Below are 17,924 nucleotides of genomic sequence, written 5' to 3' on the forward strand. Positions count from 1 at the left end.
GTTAAACCTCATTTTCAGAGCAAGATAGTATTGATGATACATTTTATTTAATAAATTTCAAATCATAACAAATATCACAAATAGTATATGGAGATCATTGCCCTATTAATTGCATTCTTTTATGAAATCATTGGATAATTTAGACAAAAGAATCTTTTGGCCAGTCCGCGTTTTTAAACACTCTTGGGGGCTTTTGAATAATGTTTGGCACGGAGTATATTGCAGGTGCGTTTTCCTGCACCTTTGCATTTACAGAGGCTGAGCCCCTAGTTCTGAAAGAGTTATTTGGCATATTTCGCCGGAATTTAAATTTAAAACTAGGCGGTCGAACGTCCCTATTTACACGGTACGTCTGAAAGCGTTTAAACCCATCATCCAAATGTCTGTAAGAATAGTATCTCAGAATGGCCGCGTGTTGCTGAGAGTTTGGAGTTGCCGAGTCACGTGACATTGAAGGAGTGACTTCAAACGAAACATTGTCTACTTCAGCACTTCTGGTAGATACATTTTCCGACGACGGCATTGACATTGCCGACGATATACTCGATCGACGAGACCGTTTAACTTGAAATACACTGTTTTCCCGCGGTAGACGTGACTGAATGAAAGAAAACGTTTCTTGGTTATCACCAAGATTGTATGATTGAACAATCGACCCTGCAAGCTCAGGTGCCGCATTTGATTCATATAGCCACTCTGTTTCGCTGTACGGCCTCTCCATATCCGCCGACAAGGAATTACGTAGATCCGAATTGATGAATGTAGCACTGTCAAGTTCAGTCTCAATAGAATTTCTTATATCAGTAAATTCAGCTACAAAACTTCGTCTACTGTCAATACTTTGAAAACTTTGAGACTCTACGTATTTCAAATTATTGTGATGTCGAGGATCATCCGATTCATTTTGACTTCCGGTAACGTCATTGATTTCCTCGCTTTGCGCACTTCTTGGAGTTCCTTCAACACGATAGAGTCCACTTCTATCCGGAAGTTGCTCGGGTGATCGTAATATGTCGTAAATACCCGAAGATGCATCTAAATCTGGAGGAATGCCCTCTTTTGTTTCCAAGTCAGTCGGAAGCTTGGTTAATTTCTCTTTGGCGTGGTCTAAGTGGCTTTGTAACGCCGTTATCATCCCTTCTTTCTGTAAAGGTAGTAAACCAGTTCATGCTTTGGTCACAAGGAAATAATAATCCCAAAATCACAGTCTCAAACAACAGCGAAGGGAAGTAACTGCTGGATTGTGGTTCATTATTAGGACCGTACTTATTAGCAATCTTCTCATACTGGTACATGAAGACTAACGTGCTTTTTAGTAGCTTTACGCAACCAAAATAATTTAAATTGGTACTAGAGAAATATGAGCAAAAAGCCCCAACAAATAGTATGCTTCTATAGTGAATTCAGTATGAATATTGGCTAAGTCCCAACAACTAAGTCAGTGATGATTCTTTTATCGCCATATTTTCCTCCACGATATTGAGATAATGCTCTTACCTCGAGTTATGATTCATCTATTGCCTAGTTTCCTCAACGATATTTAGGTTAAAGAATCTCTTACCTCAAGTAATGATTCCTCGCCTAATTTTCCTCTACGATAGTGAGATGATGCACTATTATAAATGATTTTTATCGTCTAATTTTCCTCAGAGCTTCTTACCTCGAGGAATGATTCCTTTAGTGCCTTATTTTCCTCTACGATATTCGGGTTAAAGAACCTCTTACCTCAAGTAATGATTCTTTTATCGCCTATTTTTCCTCTATGGAATTGAGATGATGCACTTACCTCAAGAAATGATTTTTATCGTCTAATTTTTCTCATATTGAGATGATGCACTTACCTGAAGAAATGATTTTTATCGTCTAATTTTTCACATATTGAGATGATGCACTTACCTCAAGAAATGATTTTTACCGTCTAATTTTTCACAGAGCTTCTTACCTCGAGTAATGATTCCTTTAGTGCCTTATTTTCCTCTACGATATTGAGAAGTCCGTCGTCAGGGTAAGTGTTTGCGTTCTCGTCCCCTAAATGGAAAGGCGGGATATCGGCACTAGCTATTTCTCTCAAAGACGCTGTCGAAATTCTTGGAGAAGTATCGTCGGGCGTTTTCCACCAGTATTGTACCTGATTAAAGAAAATGCAACTGTCACATCTTGGAATATTAATATATAAATAAAGGGTTAGTACACTTCCAACGAAACAGCCAATGGAATTGCCTGTTACAATTATAGTTGTATTTAATACTTTAGTTGACATTGTGACCGTATTAGTTATAAATATCATTTCTCGTAGAAAATGAATTCTTAACACTGGTTTTCTATTCCTGTATGCATGCTATACGTGTAAGCATGAATGACGATTATGGCACCTGGTTTCTTCCTTCACCATGAAAAGCTGGAAATCGCCATGTGACCTATAATTGTGTCGATGTGACATTAAACCCAACAAAAACAAAACAAACACTTTTCTTGTTTTTGTGGACAAATCTTATATTACATTGTAATGACAAATATAATATTGCATTCGGACATGTCGACATGAAGGCGATGATGATGGCACATGTAATACTGTGAAATCATTAATATCCGTGGGGGACTAATTTTCTTGGATTTCGTGGTTGGGCCAATACACGAAATTTAATCCCAACGAAGAAGTAAAATTCCCATTCATTTTATGTTCAAAAGTTGAAATCCACGAATTTACATCCCCACGAAATTGCCGTTTTGACAAAAACCACGAAATTTCATGCCCACGAAATTAAATGATTTTACAGAATTGCATTCGGATGACTAGCATCTACAAAAAGCTAAAAATGTTTGTCTTTCACGAACTTCCCCCAAATGTTCAGTCTGAACCGATATCATTTCTTAACATTTGCTTTCAGTTTTTTGGCACTTTTCAGAACGCGCATTATAATTTTATCTTTCAGCATTAAAAGAATATATAAGTCGGAGGGCTGACGCATATTCAATCTTTTGAGACGTGTTTTGAAGAGCGCTTGTGAAATAGGTATTTTCTAGAAAAAATAACAAAAATGATAAATTAAGAAAAGAAACTACAAACCTTTGGCAAGAATAAAATAATCTGAAACAGGATGATGCAAGTCGCAATCGCCATTGTCACTATTATATGCGATGCATCCGGGTTCCGACGGAGTGACGTGATTGTCATGATGGCACAGAAAGTTATAATAATACTAACAAATATTGCGGCAAACGTGTTGGCAGCGTCATTAAGGCAAGGGACGGTAACTGCCTTTGTTTTCCAACCAAATATCAGACAAGAGATCATCAGAGTTATCTTCCATAAAGTTAAAACGATAACCCATACTGGGAGTTTTTCACAAGTACATTCTTGAATACTTTCCGTGTTATTGAACATCTTTACGGCGAAATTTTCATTTTCGATAACCTGGAATAAAAAACAATACACGACTTGAATGCCTGTTTTATTTTATCGCTTGGAAAAGTCATAAAGGCTCACAGTACATGCTGCAAACAAATGAGCCATGCGAATATGTTTTTTAACTTCTTTGTCATAAACCAGCCCAAATTCTAGAATTGCTATCTAAATTCATCAATTGAGCCGCGCCATGAGAAAACCAACATAGTGGCTTTGCGACCAGCATGGATCCAGACCAGCCTGCGCATCCGCGCAGTCTGGTCAGGATCCATGCTGTTCGCTAACGGTTCCTCTCATTGCAATAGGCTTTGAAAGCGGACAGCATGGATCCTGACCAGACTGCACGGATGCGTCTGGATCCATGCTGGTCGCAAAGCCACTATGTTGGTTTTCTCATGGCGCGGCACAATTAGTAAAGTAACTTATTAAGAGCAAACACATCTGAATACTTTTGAATTAAAACAGCTTCGATTTCAAAAATTCGTTCGAAACTCATCCTTTGAAGTGATAATTTTATATTTGGGTGGTAACTTGAAAATATAATGAACTTAAAGAAGTTTGTTTCAATAATTCATATTTTTAACCTAAACTTCTTTATGCTATACCGAAACAGAAATCTTGATGTTACAAACGCTTCGACATAAATATCTCCTTCACTGCACTTACCGTTTCAGCAAAAATCTTTGTTTTAGAAGACACAGGGTCAATGGTCTGCCACAGTGACAACAGTGTCACATCGACTAACAGAAGGCCGCCTATGATGGTTAGAAGTTTTGAATCTTTTATTACCTAAAGAAAAAATACTTCGTTACAGAGGCGCCACAGAATAACTGTATTCTTTTGTATTTCCATGATGGTAATGAAAAATACACGTATCTACTAACAACTTGACTGTGATATATATCAGGCCAAGGCAATGTGTTTAATGTGTAAACATTTGATTGAATGAATTTAGCATTATGCACAGTATTTGATATATTAAGCTATGTTTAGGCCACACGTTTTTCTACAGTCAGTGTAAGGTAGTTATTTATCTATGTTTTTGAACGTAGATTAGAGACTGGCTGAATAAGTTTGCAAATGAAATTGTAAAGGCACATTTATTCTGGTAGGGCCGAAACTGTCCATCTGTCAAAATGCAAAATGACTTTCACGAACTTCATGTGGGAGGAGAAAGTAGGTCACTAGGCTGTCGTGGGTCTTTAAGCTCACCATCTTTCTACAAAACTCCGAATCCCCTTTTAAGACAACATATACAGCTTAAAAATCAAATGGACTAACTATATAAACCGTTGAGTTATGAGTGAACTCTAGATCGGCCGGTATACTGAATCAATGCTCTAAGTTTTGATAGCCTGCCCCACTGATATTTTTACTTCAACTAAAGAAAGATTTCAAAAGCCCATCTGTTCAAGTTTTGAATTATGTACACCGATAATAAGAGAAAAATGAAAACCGCAAACCAGGAAAAATCTGTATTAAATACTGACATTTGAGTTCCTTAAATTTCTTGCATCACATCACATGTTCTCACGTCAGCGAATGGAGTTCTCGCGTCTTCACAGTGTAGTCCTGTAATCTTGTCCAAGCTTACAGATCCACAGGCGAGGTGGTGAAACATAGATGGCCCTGACAGAACACCGTAAATTTGAAATTCAAATAAATGCGAATAATACTATTTTGTAAGATTTCAAAAAGCATCTCTTACCACTTTTTTGGCAAAACCATATTTAAAGATGCTATGAACCCTCCACGCCTTGGTGCATAGTGGCCCGAGTATAAGAGTGATGGAAGTAACTATAACCCACACACGAACCTGAAACAGAAAGTTTGAAATACAGTGAAACCTGTGTCAGTGTGTGGGTCATCAACGTCCCTGAGAAAACTGTATGTTTTCGTTGTTGTTGTTTTTTTGTTAACTGTTGCTTGAGAAAGATTTATTTACTAAGAAACTGAAGTAGTCGCAAATTTATATATATATATATAGCTTTTGTATGCGGTGTTTGCTTTTCATATGTATCATCAACACAGGTTGTAGGGCCACATTTGTAACAGATCGCATTTGTAACAGATTTCATACGTATGCGATCGCATTCGTAACAGGTAAAATGTGTTACGAATGTGTTTGTCCAACATGGGGGTTGACATGAGTAGCACATAAGTATCATGTTGAGTTTTAAACTGCAAATGTTCAATGAGTTGGTTGTCATCGCAACATCATTAAATGACTGCCATAAGCATATCACAAGTTAGCGTCGTCGTCGTCGAGGTCAATGACATCATAAAATTATTTGAGCCGCATCATTAGAAAACGGGCCTTCGGGAGTCTTCGAGGCTTTGCAACCAGTGCGCGCAGTCTGATCATGGCCCACACCGTTCGCTGTTATTTCAAAGAAGGCTTATTCTACCTGAATATGAAATTTTCTGACCCTGATTCAGATGCATAAATGCACAGGTCAGCCTAAATATAGACTTTTCGGAAATTCACGAAAATGTCCGAATGCCAATTTTTCCGTGACGTGGCTCATTTTTTATAATCATTTCTGCATCCACAGCCACTACCACTTTAATATGATTACAACTTCAGCTACTTCTACTGTTACCTCGACTTGCTAAAATGTAGACCCACATGCCCAGATCACTGGTTCGATCCCGGTGGCGACATACATTTGTAGCTGTCTTTCGTCATCCAGAGCTGTTTCAAGTTGGTTGACAAACAGGAAGCTGCTATGTCACGGGACAAATTATATACAACTTGTCATGGACGGAGTCGTTAGCCTTAAGTCTAGGAGGGCCCGACCTTGTGCTGCGAACTAATGTCTATGGGATTTTAAGAAAATACACCTTATTTTTCTAATTACCCTCACCCCACCGAGTCCGTCTGTGAGGTACATGTAATAGGCCTTCTTTTATTATAATCCCGCCGTGAAATAGTGGAGGCTGTGCGTTCGTGCAGTTATATATATAAGTTCATGTCCTTGGTATAACTTGCCCATTCATAGTCAGATTTTCATATTATTTGGTACAAATGATCAGCATGGACAGAAGGTGTGTTGAGATCATGATCCTTGTTGCTACATGTATATATCCAAGATCAAGTTTACAGCTTTGAACTTAGATTTGTTTTGTGATTTTGTTGTAATATATTATGTTTGTGCCCGGATCATAACTCGCTTTAGTCAGATTTCCAAATACTTTGGTACAAATAACCACCATTTATTGACAATCTGTAGTGATCATATTACACCTATTACTGCAAACGTCTCAAATGTTGGGACCCTGTAGAATGGTTTTGATGAATATTATCTTTGTTTGTTGGATTCAGAGCGCCTGTTTTCAACAGTATTAAGGTAATACAGTTTCGGGCAGTTAATCTTACCATTGATCTTAGAACGGACCAGTCCAAGATGCTGATAATGCTAATAAAAATGTCAGTAATATTAAAATCAGTACAACAGTATCTTTATATTAGTAACCGACAACGTCCCAGCTTGAAACAGCACTGAGTGGCGAAAATAGCAACAGATACGAGTAGTTTTCACCCGGTCTCGAACGTGTGTCCCTCGACACTCTAGTCGATGGTAAGTGCTTCCCATTAATTTCAATTGAAATTATACCCTGGCTCATATACGAGTTTACACTCATATGTTCGTTTACAGGTTTGGTAAAACGCACCTATACACGTAAGGTATTAACTGGGTGGATGAGAGACACAATATCTCTGGAAATTCCGGCCCTGACTAGGAATTCAACCCGCTCCACCGGTTTCGTAATCTGCAAAACTGTCCACTGCACCAGCTTCACCGATAGAGTTACTCGTGCCGTTCCTATAGAGATTCAAAATAAGAGTGTTTCCAAACGAATGCAGACACCAGGCCTGGCAAGAAAACTCTCATAGTAAATATAATCCAATAAAGTTCACGTCACGGTTTTAAGTTGGACATATTTCATTTGTCGTCAGTTTAAGTTTTTTTATATTTAATGTAATGCGAATTGACAAAGATAAACAAAACGAAAACGAAACACCTATCTTGCAGCGAACCCGCGGACACCGACGACATCAGGATCAGAACAATAGCCATTAGCAGTCCTCGAATAGTCAAGCTAGGCACTATTTTTAAGTATACGTAGATGTATATATACCCAGTGTTCAGCTTTAACAAGACTTTCTATGCTAGTTGAGACTGCCTTGATCTTGATTTTCGAGTGCACTTTATTTGTTGTTGAAGCGATACAACCAGCGAATTGCCGATTATAAAAGTTGAACAGGGATTGCATGTGGTGTATTCCCCTTTAATCATACATATTCATATACATGTATTCATGCATTTAATAAAAATGAAATCTTACAAACCAAAACCTATATGGGAAATTTATAAGTGATATGTACATGAGGTACTATGAACAACCGTTCGGTATTCTTGCCAAGTTTAATTGCCAGATAACCAACCAGTACCAAGATATTAACCTAACCGGAAAATCCCTCTATCAACAAGAGTGTCGTCATGGCCCACTATCGCTCACATGAGTAATACTACACTATACATGTTATTAAATCTGCGATTTTGCCATTTTAGGGGTCATAATTCTTAAGACAAATAGCGTGATATGGCTACTCTTCGAGGAAAAAAGATATATAATTTCTACGGTATATAATTTCTAGGCAAGCTTGGTCATAATCAAATCATAAATGTGATCTCTGTCATGTTCACAATGCTAAAATCAGCAAATTTTGTCATTTAAGGGGCCATAACTCCAGCAAAAATGTTGCTATATAGCTGGTTTTGGTAATGAACCGAGATGTTATGGATATATAACTTCTCTACAAGTTTGGTCAAAATGAAATAATAAATATGGCCTCTATTGTGTTCAAGGAAGTGAGATCCTATATAAGTTTAATGAAAATCAAATGATAAATGTAGTCTCCACTGTGTTCACAAGAGCATTTTTTACCAAATCAGGGGCCGTTACTCGAAGTCAAATAAATGGTGCAATACGGTTGTCTTTGAAAGGAACCGAGATCTTATAGATATACAAGTTGTATGTATATTGAGTCAAAATAACAAAACATGTGGTCTTAATCGGGTTCACAAGGCTAAAATCAGTAATTATTGCCATTCCAGGGGCCATAACTCCTAGACGAATAAGGTGATATGGCTGGTTTTCGAAAGGAACCGAGATATAGATCTATATTAAGTTCTGTGCAAGTTTCGTCAAAATCAAATGATAAATGTTGTCTCTGTCATATTCGCAAGAAAAATGTGAACGGAGGGATCATCGCAATAGCTTACTTTGTCACTTCGTACAAGTGAGCTAAAACATGTTACAAATGTGTTTCAGATGTAAAAATGCACTTTTTTGTTCATTTTTCCGATTGAAAATGACATGTGACAAATGTGATCAGATGTCACATCAAAAATCGGCATCGATCACATTCGTCACATAAATTGTTACATATGTGCTTGATTTCTGTTACGTATGCGATCTCATTTGTAACACGTGTTACATATGCGATCGCATTTGTAACACCTGTTACAAATGCGATCTGTTACGAATGTGGCCCTACACAGGTCCTGTTTAATACGACTGTACATTCTTATTTGAAAGTACCGTCTCCATGTAAAATTTAAGACTTCAGCGAGTTATGGCCCAAATCTGTTATATGTAGCTTTTTTACATGAATTTATTTTTTTAAATCTTGTGTAACTTTCAGATATGGCTGCGATAGTCTGACAGCCAGCATTGCTCGGGGAAAATCTGAGAAAAAATTTAAAGTTAAAATACCTGACACATTACTGTACGCGTCCATTGTCTCTGTTCTAGAATGAAGTCAAGGCCGTACAAAAAGCAGACAGCACTCAGTAACATGGCGCCAGAACTTGTGACCATGTTCATGTATGGACTAGACATCTTTACAATTCTGTAAAAAAGATGAAAATCCCGAGTTACTTAGAAGAACGTTTCCTCAAACAACCTTGCGTCTACATCATGTATATGAAAGTGTCGCCCATGAGGCTGTGTACACAGGTAGATATTAAGCATCGAGAAGATGGCTCTGACATCGAAGATCGAAAATCGAAATTAAATTTCTAGCCAGCTTTAAATTTCGAGCTAGCATCGAAGATCGAAATTCAACATTGAATATCAATTTCGTGCTAGCTTTTAACTTCTAGCCAGCTCGAAGATCGAAATTCAACACAAAATTTCGAGCTGGGGTTGAATTTCGAGCCAGCTCGAAGATCGAAATTCAGATTTTCTAAAACTTGAATATCGAGCTGGGGTTGAATTTCGAGCCAGCTCGAAGATCGAAATTCAGATTTAAAGTTGAATTTCGAGCTCGGGTTGAATTTCGAGCCAGCTCGAAGATCGAAATTCAGATTTACTAAAACTTGAATATCGAGCTGGGGTTGAATTTCGAGCCAGTTCGAAGATCGAAATTCAGATTTAAAGAAAAAGTTGAATTTCGAGCTAGGGTATAATTTCGAGCCAGCTCGAAGATCGAAATTCAGATTTTGAAAAAGTTGAATTTCGAGCTGGGGTTGAATTTCGAGCCAGCTCGAAGATCGAAATTCAGATTTTGTAAAAGTTGAATTTCGAGCTGGGGTTGAATTTCGAGCCAGCTCGAAGATCGAAATTCAGATTTTGAAAAAGTTGAATTTCGAGCTGGGGTTGAATTTCGAGCCAGCTCGAAGATCGAAATTCAGATTTTGTAAAAGTTGAATTTCGAGCTGGGGTTAAATTTCGAGCCAGCTCGAAGATCGAAATTCAAATTATCAAAAAGTTGAATTTCGAGCTGGGGTTGAATTTCGAGCCAGCTCGAAGATCGAAATTCAGATTTTGAAAAAGTTGAATTTCGAGCTGGGGTTGAATTTCGAGCCAGCTCGAAGATCGAAATTCAGATTTTGTAAAAGTTGAATTTCGAGCTGGGGTTGAATTTCGAGCCAGCTCGACGATCAAAATTCAGATTTTGAAAAAGTTGAATTTCGAGCTGGGGTTGAATTTCGAGCAGCTCGAAGATCGAAATTCAGATTTTGTAAAAGTTGAATTTCGAGCTGGGGTTGAATTTCGAGCAAGCTCGAAGATCGAAATTCAGATTTTGTAAAAGTTGAATTTCGAGCTGGGGTTGAATTTCGAGCCAGCTCGAAGATCGAAATTCAAATTATCAAAAAGTTGAATTTCGAGCTGGGGTTGAATTTCGAGCCAGCTCGAAGATCGAAATTCAGATTTTGAAATAGTTGAATTTCGAGCTGGGGTTGAATTTCGAGCCAGCTCGAAGATCGAAATTCAGATTTTGTAAAAGTTGAATTTCGAGCTGGGGTTGAATTTCGAGCCAGCTCGAAGATCGAAATTCAGATTTTGAAAAAGTTGAATTTCGAGCTGGGGTTGAATTTCGAGCAGCTCGAAGATCGAAATTCAGATTTTGTAAAAGTTGAATTTCGAGCTGGGGTTGAATTTCAAGCCAGTTCCAAGATCGAAATTCAAATTATCAAAAAGTTGAATTTCGAGCTGGGGTTGAATTTCGAGCCAGCTCGAAGATCGAAATTCTGATTTTGAAAAAATGAATTTCGAGCTGGGGTTGAATTTCGAGCCAGCTCGAAGATCGAAATTCAAATAATCAAAAAGTTGAATTTCGAGCTGGGGTTGAATTTCGAGCCAGCTCGAAGATCGAAATTCAGATGTTGAAAAAATGAATTTCGAGCTGGGGTTGAATTTCGAGCCAGCTCGAAGATCGAAATTCAAATTATCAAAAAGTTGAATTTCGAGCTGGGGTTGAATTTCGAGCCAGCTCGAAGATCGAAATTCAGATTTTGAAAAAATGAATTTCGAGCTGGGGTTGAATTTCGAGCCAGCTCGAAGATCGAAATTCAAATTATCAAAAAGTTGAATTTCGAGCTAAGGTTGAATTTCGAGCTGGGGTTGAATTTCGAGCCAGCTCGAAGATCGAAATTCAGATTTTGAAAAAATGAATTTCGAGCTGGGGTTGAATTTCGAGCCAGCTCGAAGATCGAAATTCAAATTATCAAAAAGTTGAATTTCGAGCTGGGGTTGAATTTCGAGCCAGCTCGAAGATCGAAATTCAGATTTTGTAAAAGTTGAATTTCGAGCTGGGGTTGAATTTCAAAATCTGAATTTCGATCTTCGAGCTGGCTCGAAATTCAACCCCAGCTCGAAATTCAACTTTTTCAAAATCTGACTTTCGATCTTCGAGCTGGCTCGAAATTCAACCCCAGCTCGAAATTCAACTTTTTCAAAATCTGAATATCGATCTTCGAGCTGGCTCGAAATTCAACCCAAGCTCGGAATTCAACTTTTTGAAAAAATCTGAATATCGACTTTCGAGTTGGCTCGAAATTCAACCCCAGCTCGATATTCAACTTTATGATAATTTGAATTTCGATCTTCGAGCTGGCTCGAAATTCAACCCCAGCTCGAAATTCAACTTTTTTCAAAATCTGAATTTCGATCTTCGAGCTGGCTCGAAATTCAACCCCAGCTCGAAATTCAACTTTTTTGATAATTTGAATTTCGATCTTCGAGCTGGCTCGAAATTCAACCCCAGCTCGAAATTCAACTTTTGCAAAATCTGAATTTCGATCTTCGAGCTGGCTCGAAATTCAACCCCAGCTCAAAATTCAACTTTTTTGAAAATCTGAATTTCGATCTTCGAGCTGGCTCGAAATTCAACCCCAGCTTGAAATTCAACTTTTTCAAAATCTGAATTTCGATCTTCGAGCTGGCTCGAAATTCAACCCCAGCTCGAAATTCAACTTTTTGATAATTTGAATTTCGATCTTCGAGCTGGCTCGAAATTCAACCCCAGCTCGAAATTCAACTTTTTCAAAATCTGAATTTCGATCTTCGAGCTGGCTCGAAATTCAACCCCAGCTCGAAATTTAACTTTTTCAAAATCTGAATTTCGATCTTCGAGCTGGCTCGAAATTCAACTTTTTCAAAATCTGAATTTCGATCGTCGAGCTGGCTCGAAATTCAACCCCAGCTCGAAATTCAACTTTTTCAAAATCTGAATTTCGATCTTCGAGCTGGCTCGAAATTCAACCCAAGCTCGAAATTCAACTTTTTGAAAAAATGTGAATTTCGATCTTCGAGCTGGCTCGAAATTCAACCCCAGCTCGAAATTCAACTTTTTCAAAATCTGAATTTCGATCTTTGAGCTGGCTCGAAATTCAACCTCAGCTCGAAATTCAACTTTTTGATAATTTGAATTTCGATCTTCGAGCTGGCTCGAAATTCAACCCCAGCTCGAAATTCAACTTTTTCAAAATCTGAATTTCGATCTTCGAGCTGGCTCGAAATTCAACCCCAGCTCGAAATTCAACTTTTTCAAAATCTGAATTTCGATCTTCGAGCTGGCTCGAAATTCAACCCCAGCTCGAAATTCAACTTTTTGAAAAAATCTGAATTTCGATCTTCGAGCTGGCTCGAAATTCAACCCCAGCTCGAAATTCAACTTTTTCAAAATCTGAATTTCGATCTTCGAGCTGGCTCGATTTTCAACCCCAGCTCGAAATTCAACTTTTTCAAAATCTGAATTTCGATCTTCGAGCTGGCTCGAAATTCAACCCAAGCTCGAAATTCAACTTTTTGAAAAAATGTGAATTTCGATCTTCGAGCTGGCTCGAAATTCAACCCCAGCTCGAAATTCAACTTTTTCAAAATCTGAATTTCGATCTTTGAGCTGGCTCGAAATTCAACCTCAGCTCGAAATTCAACTTTTTGATAATTTGAATTTCGATCTTCGAGCTGGCTCGAAATTCAACCCCAGCTCGAAATTCAACTTTTTCAAAATCTGAATTTCGATCTTCGAGCTGGCTCGAAATTCAACCCCAGCTCGAAATTCAACTTTTTGAAAAAATCTGAATTTCGATCTTCGAGCTGGCTCGAAATTCAATTCCAGCTCGAAATTCTATGTTGAATTTCGATCTTCGAGCTGGCTAGAAGTTCAAAGCTAACACGAAATTGATATTCAATGTTGAATTTCGATCTTCGAGCTGGCTCGAAATTTAAAGCTGGCTAGAAATTTAATTTCGATTTCCGATCTTCGATGTCAGTGCCAACTTCTCGATGCTTAGATATTACCGATTAATTTAAACATATTTGTTTCATAATGTACATTTATGCATGACAACTAACAAATGTACATACAAGAGGAAAAGAATTGAAACGGTAGAATTAGCTAAAATACTTCCTCTCATTGCAGGTCAATTACATATAATGATTGCAGGCAATAGGATAGATTATAACCCATGCCTCACAAAACTGTGAAGCTCTGGTTTACATTTATAATATAAACACATGTGGGTGGATATGACAAGACTATTTTGAATTTCATCATTATTTTGCAGTTTTATACATGATGAGAAATATCTATACAGAATTCTGACCCCTACACTGGCTGTCAGCTTTGTCGAGGGGATAATTATATCAAACTCAATTTTGATAGAATGAAAGGAGTATTTGAAAGTTGTGTTGTATATCTGCTCGCATACTTACTTATTCTGTCGATGGTAGATATGAAAGACAAGAAAACTAAGAGAGATCATCAGTCCAAGAGTTGCACATGCGCACGCAACTACAAACGTCCCGAGACTCAAAGCCACCATATTGTTTCTGCAGCTCTAGTCTAGATGCGGTAATTTCACATGAGCGCGACCGTCTGAAAAAAAAAACACACCTCCAAATGGTCAGTTTTAAAGAAAAAATAATGTAGATGTCTGGCCGATTTTTTTTTTTAATTCTTCAAATTTTCGACTGACTTTAGATGTGTAACTTCAATAATTGCCTTATGAATTCAAGTGTTTGCATTCATTTTTCTTCTATGACGAATTTTTATAATCAAATTTGTAAATATGTTATACTGGCATTGTATCACGTGTCAGCACCCCCGGCCCCTAAAAAATAATGATAAATAATACGCGTTAACTGTACTTACATTTTTCAAATCCGACATTGGTAAATTCCTTCTTGCTGGGAATTACTGACACACAATAAAGATTCATGGCACGATGCATGCCATTGATAAGTATCACACACCATTCCAAATAACTTATAATTAATTTCCATTAACAAATTTTTTTAGTACATATCTATTCCGTTAAAATGAATTTCCGCTCCCTTCAGATTTTATTTTTGAATACACTAGTTAATGATCTTCGTTTCAAGATCAGATTATTAAAAATTCATGCAACTTTAGTCATAAAATAGTTACATGTTTTAATGAAACATGAAAAGTCGAGTACACGATCACTATCATTTTATGTACATCATCATCACAAAATTGATTCTGATCCGTGTTTCATCTTACATGTACATTTTGCAGTTTTAAACTAAAAAGATCGAATCAGATAAATGATGACTTTGGAATCCAGAGGTCATCTTTAAACAAAATAAAAGATTGTTATCTCTGCAGTAATGTATACTTTCAACACATTCCTCGTATAATAAAGATGTAATAAAATAAACAATCTCAATTATTTGCATTGTCCTGCTGTCCTTACCTATCCAAAATCGGACGTCCATCATTAAATAGGTATCATCACTAACTATCGCCTTAAGATCGTTAATAAATCAATAATTATCGTGATAGTTAGTCTTTAATAATTTTTTTGTATTTTCGTAAGTTTTTCATTGCATACGGCAAAATATGTAGAATGTAAACATTTCAAAATTATTCATGACATAAAAATCAGACAATCAAAGGTAATGAAAGAAAGACATGATTTTGTCCATATTAAGTGTGATTCGTAATGTTAAAAAGGTTCACACATTGCAGACCAGCGTTTTAATAAAAAAACTAAAAAACAGCAGAAAGTGAAAGACATCTGACTTCAACAAAGAATCGTCTTTTTTTTTTTTTTACAAATGCACACTAAATGAACATGAATGACATAATTACAGTGTTTTCTCTCACCGAAGTATTTTAGTGGTCCTTTACGTGTAACGGACCAATTGTCCATGTTAACCTAAACTACTAAACTATCCATATTTTATAAATTATTTGAACACGCTTTAAATATTCAATTAACTGATCAATTAGCACGCAACACGGTTGAAAATTTAACTCTTAATTAAATAGAATCTTTCTGTTTAAAATTAAGTTCTTATATACATTTGAAGTATCACACGAGAATAATTCTAATACCAGTGCCACTTTAAGAGCTAGACAGGGGCGTAGCCAGCATTCAGTAAAATCTAGGATCAAGGGCTTTTAATTGATGCAGTGATTTTTGTTTGGTTGTTTGGTTTTAAGTTTAACCGACGGACACAGGTTAGACCATATAGAGACTTTTCCAGCTTTAAATGAGGTTGAACGATCTCTGGTGATCTTCTTTACTGTATTTTAGGTAAGGGCGGGCACCTGGGGTGAACTTTCGATATTTCACGCGCAAGCTGGCTGGGTTCCGACATGACGATCCGAGCCTGAAGGGCTGGAACCCACAGAGGTAAACGACCTTAACCACTCCGCCATGGAAGCCCCACCTTAGTTGTTGCCATAATTTAAAAACAAAAAAAAAAAATAAAAAACAGCGAGAGTTCAACAGAATATTACACATTTAGAATTTTCTGTTCTTAAGTTACTTAAAGAAGAGCAAAACTGCTAAATGAATACATTGAAATTAATGCGCTGCCCATTCTGCTTTAATATGCTCGTTCCGCCCCTGGATGTGTGTACCCAGCTGAGAACTATCAACAATGTATACAAGGTAATTGTAAACCATAATCCTTAGAAGATTTCCGACAAATTAAAAATCATTTAATTTCCAATTTTACCAAATTATCACGTAATGTAAATATCTTAATTCTGTTATTCAGATACAATAGTTCAAATTTTGTTTATGTTTAACATAACTGTATACCAAAAATTCAAAGGGGGGTTGTCGATTTAACGTGTTTCCACTTAACGTTATATATAAATCTTAAATTAATTAAAAATTAAACTGCTAAGTTAAATAATACGGATTTATGTTCTTTTTTAAGTCATTGCATAGGCATTGATATCGACATACCCTTTCAGTATGTCAGAGTGTTAAAGTCTGCGGACAGGTCAATAAATTAATATAATTATTTAATATATCTCAATGTTTTTTTTTCCTTTTCTGTCTTTAAAGATTTCAGAACAGCTGTCATGAAATACACATAATTATATTTTATCGAAGTACATGTAAAAAAAATCCTTATCATTCAAATGCTAACTGTCCCGAGAGTTTATGACATAATATAGGCCACTTGTTAAAGTTTCGTGTAGAACTCTTTTGAAATATACGAATCTGATTTAAATAAATATGAACGTTTCATACGCAGATGTTTTACGGAAAATCAGATAAAAAACGGGAACAAGTATTGATATTTTACTGATTCAGTATCAAAAGTGAAATATATGTAAAAAATAATTTCAAGAGTACTCACAACGGTACATTCCTCTACATACTTCCTTATAATAGTAGTGTTAATACTCAAACTATTCAAACGAAACTGAAATCATGAAAAGAAATCACCGATTGTTTTTCCTTACATTATCTATTTTCTAGTTGAACTGCCCTATTGTGCCATTAAGAAACACGATCGGGCGCGAATCATGGGCTCGTTAAACACGCCATTGTTGATGTAAGTGGAGCAAATACTTTCTTATGGGTGGATTGAGCACGGAAATTTGAAAAACATTGTTTTAATCTTCTTAATAATTAAAAGGATTGATTTTTCCAAATACCTGGCATTCTGTCTTTTTTCAACGAAAACTTTAAAAAATTATCACAAATGAAAACTTGGTTGATAGGCACATACAAGCGTACACGTACATCATAAAGGGTCAATACAGGATGAAATCAATTACTTAAATAAAACTTACAATCCCAATTTAACTAAAAGCAGAGAGGTTTAATGATTAAAAACAATGCCCTAATAGAGCAAACAGTACTGAAGACAATAACATAACATTATGGAAAAGAAGTTAACGCATAATTTGTACACAACTGCTAGACTGACAAAAATGTTCGCGAGTATGTTAGGAAAAAAGAGATGTTTTTCTCAGCATATTTTACAAAGTTTTAGCAGTTCAGTCTAGCAAAAGTTCATCTTCATTCCCAAGAATACATTCCTTGATGACGTCGTAAGATTTCGCGTAATCGTCTATACGGTAATCGCCCCACATGACCACCACAAGCCCTGGTGCTGGATTTCCGTACGACGGGAAGCCAGACTGTCCTACGGTGACCGTAACCAGCTCTTTCGCAGGAATTGGGACAAGAAGTCTGCTCCAACCCCCTCCTCCTCCACTTCCGCCCTCGCGGCTTCCCGCGCCGCCCCCAAAATATCCAGCTGAAAAACATGAAAGTACAGCTAAATGTTTGTTATTAAACACCTCAATCAAAAATTTATTTGCTAATTTTCGAAAAAATTAAAATTGTTTTTCTTTTCTCTTAATTTACAGGGATGTGTTGCACGTGTCATACAAACTTAAATTTTTATATACCAAATACAAACTGTGAAATATTTAAAGGTA

General features: G+C 36.8%; 2 protein-coding genes across 4 annotated transcripts in view; both read right to left on the reverse strand.

The window, feature by feature from the left end:
* Positions 1-30: 30 nt before the first annotated feature.
* Positions 31-16,929, reverse strand: LOC123560853 (probable G-protein coupled receptor 156). 2 transcript variants are annotated; one of them, XM_053552589.1, is made up of 8 exons: positions 16,832-16,929; positions 13,919-14,081; positions 9,191-9,326; positions 5,115-5,222; positions 4,073-4,195; positions 3,068-3,415; positions 1,943-2,128; positions 31-1,144 (listed from the first exon to the last, which is right to left on the reverse strand). In XM_053552589.1, the coding sequence occupies exons 2-8, from the start codon at positions 14,026-14,028 to the stop codon at positions 140-142; spliced, it is 2,016 nt and encodes a 671-aa protein (XP_053408564.1). In that variant the 5' UTR covers positions 14,029-14,081; positions 16,832-16,929; the 3' UTR covers positions 31-139. The 2 variants fall into 2 exon arrangements, with proteins under 2 accessions (XP_053408564.1, XP_053408563.1); XM_053552588.1 differs by lacking the exon at positions 16,832-16,929 and adding an exon at positions 14,358-16,607.
* LOC123559542 (low-density lipoprotein receptor-related protein 4-like) overlaps positions 16,759-17,924 on the reverse strand; it is a 57,958-nt gene continuing 56,792 nt past the window's right edge. For both annotated transcript variants that reach the window (XM_053552581.1, XM_045351452.2), the window contains exon 27: positions 16,759-17,740. In XM_053552581.1, coding sequence (XP_053408556.1) covers positions 17,478-17,740 — 263 coding nt within the window. In that variant the 3' untranslated portion in view covers positions 16,759-17,477. The remainder of the gene's footprint in view (positions 17,741-17,924) is intronic.

This window comes from Mercenaria mercenaria, chromosome 10 (assembly GCF_021730395.1).
Source record: "Mercenaria mercenaria strain notata chromosome 10, MADL_Memer_1, whole genome shotgun sequence".
Taxonomy (NCBI): Eukaryota; Metazoa; Mollusca; class Bivalvia; order Venerida; family Veneridae; genus Mercenaria; species Mercenaria mercenaria.

Bases quoted from the DNA above. Each gene is read 5' to 3' on its own strand.
- LOC123560853 (XM_053552589.1), bottom strand. From the start codon at position 14,028: ATGGTGGCTTTGAGTCTCGGGACGTTTGTAGTTGCGTGCGCATGTGCA. The intron at 4,196-5,114 runs GTAAGAGATGCT...TTTTTTCTTTAG, and splicing joins ATGGTTTTGCCAAAAAAGTG to GTAATAAAAGATTCAAAACT. The intron at 1,145-1,942 runs GTAAGAAGCTCT...CTACCTTTACAG, and splicing joins TAAAGGAATCATTACTCGAG to AAAGAAGGGATGATAACGGC.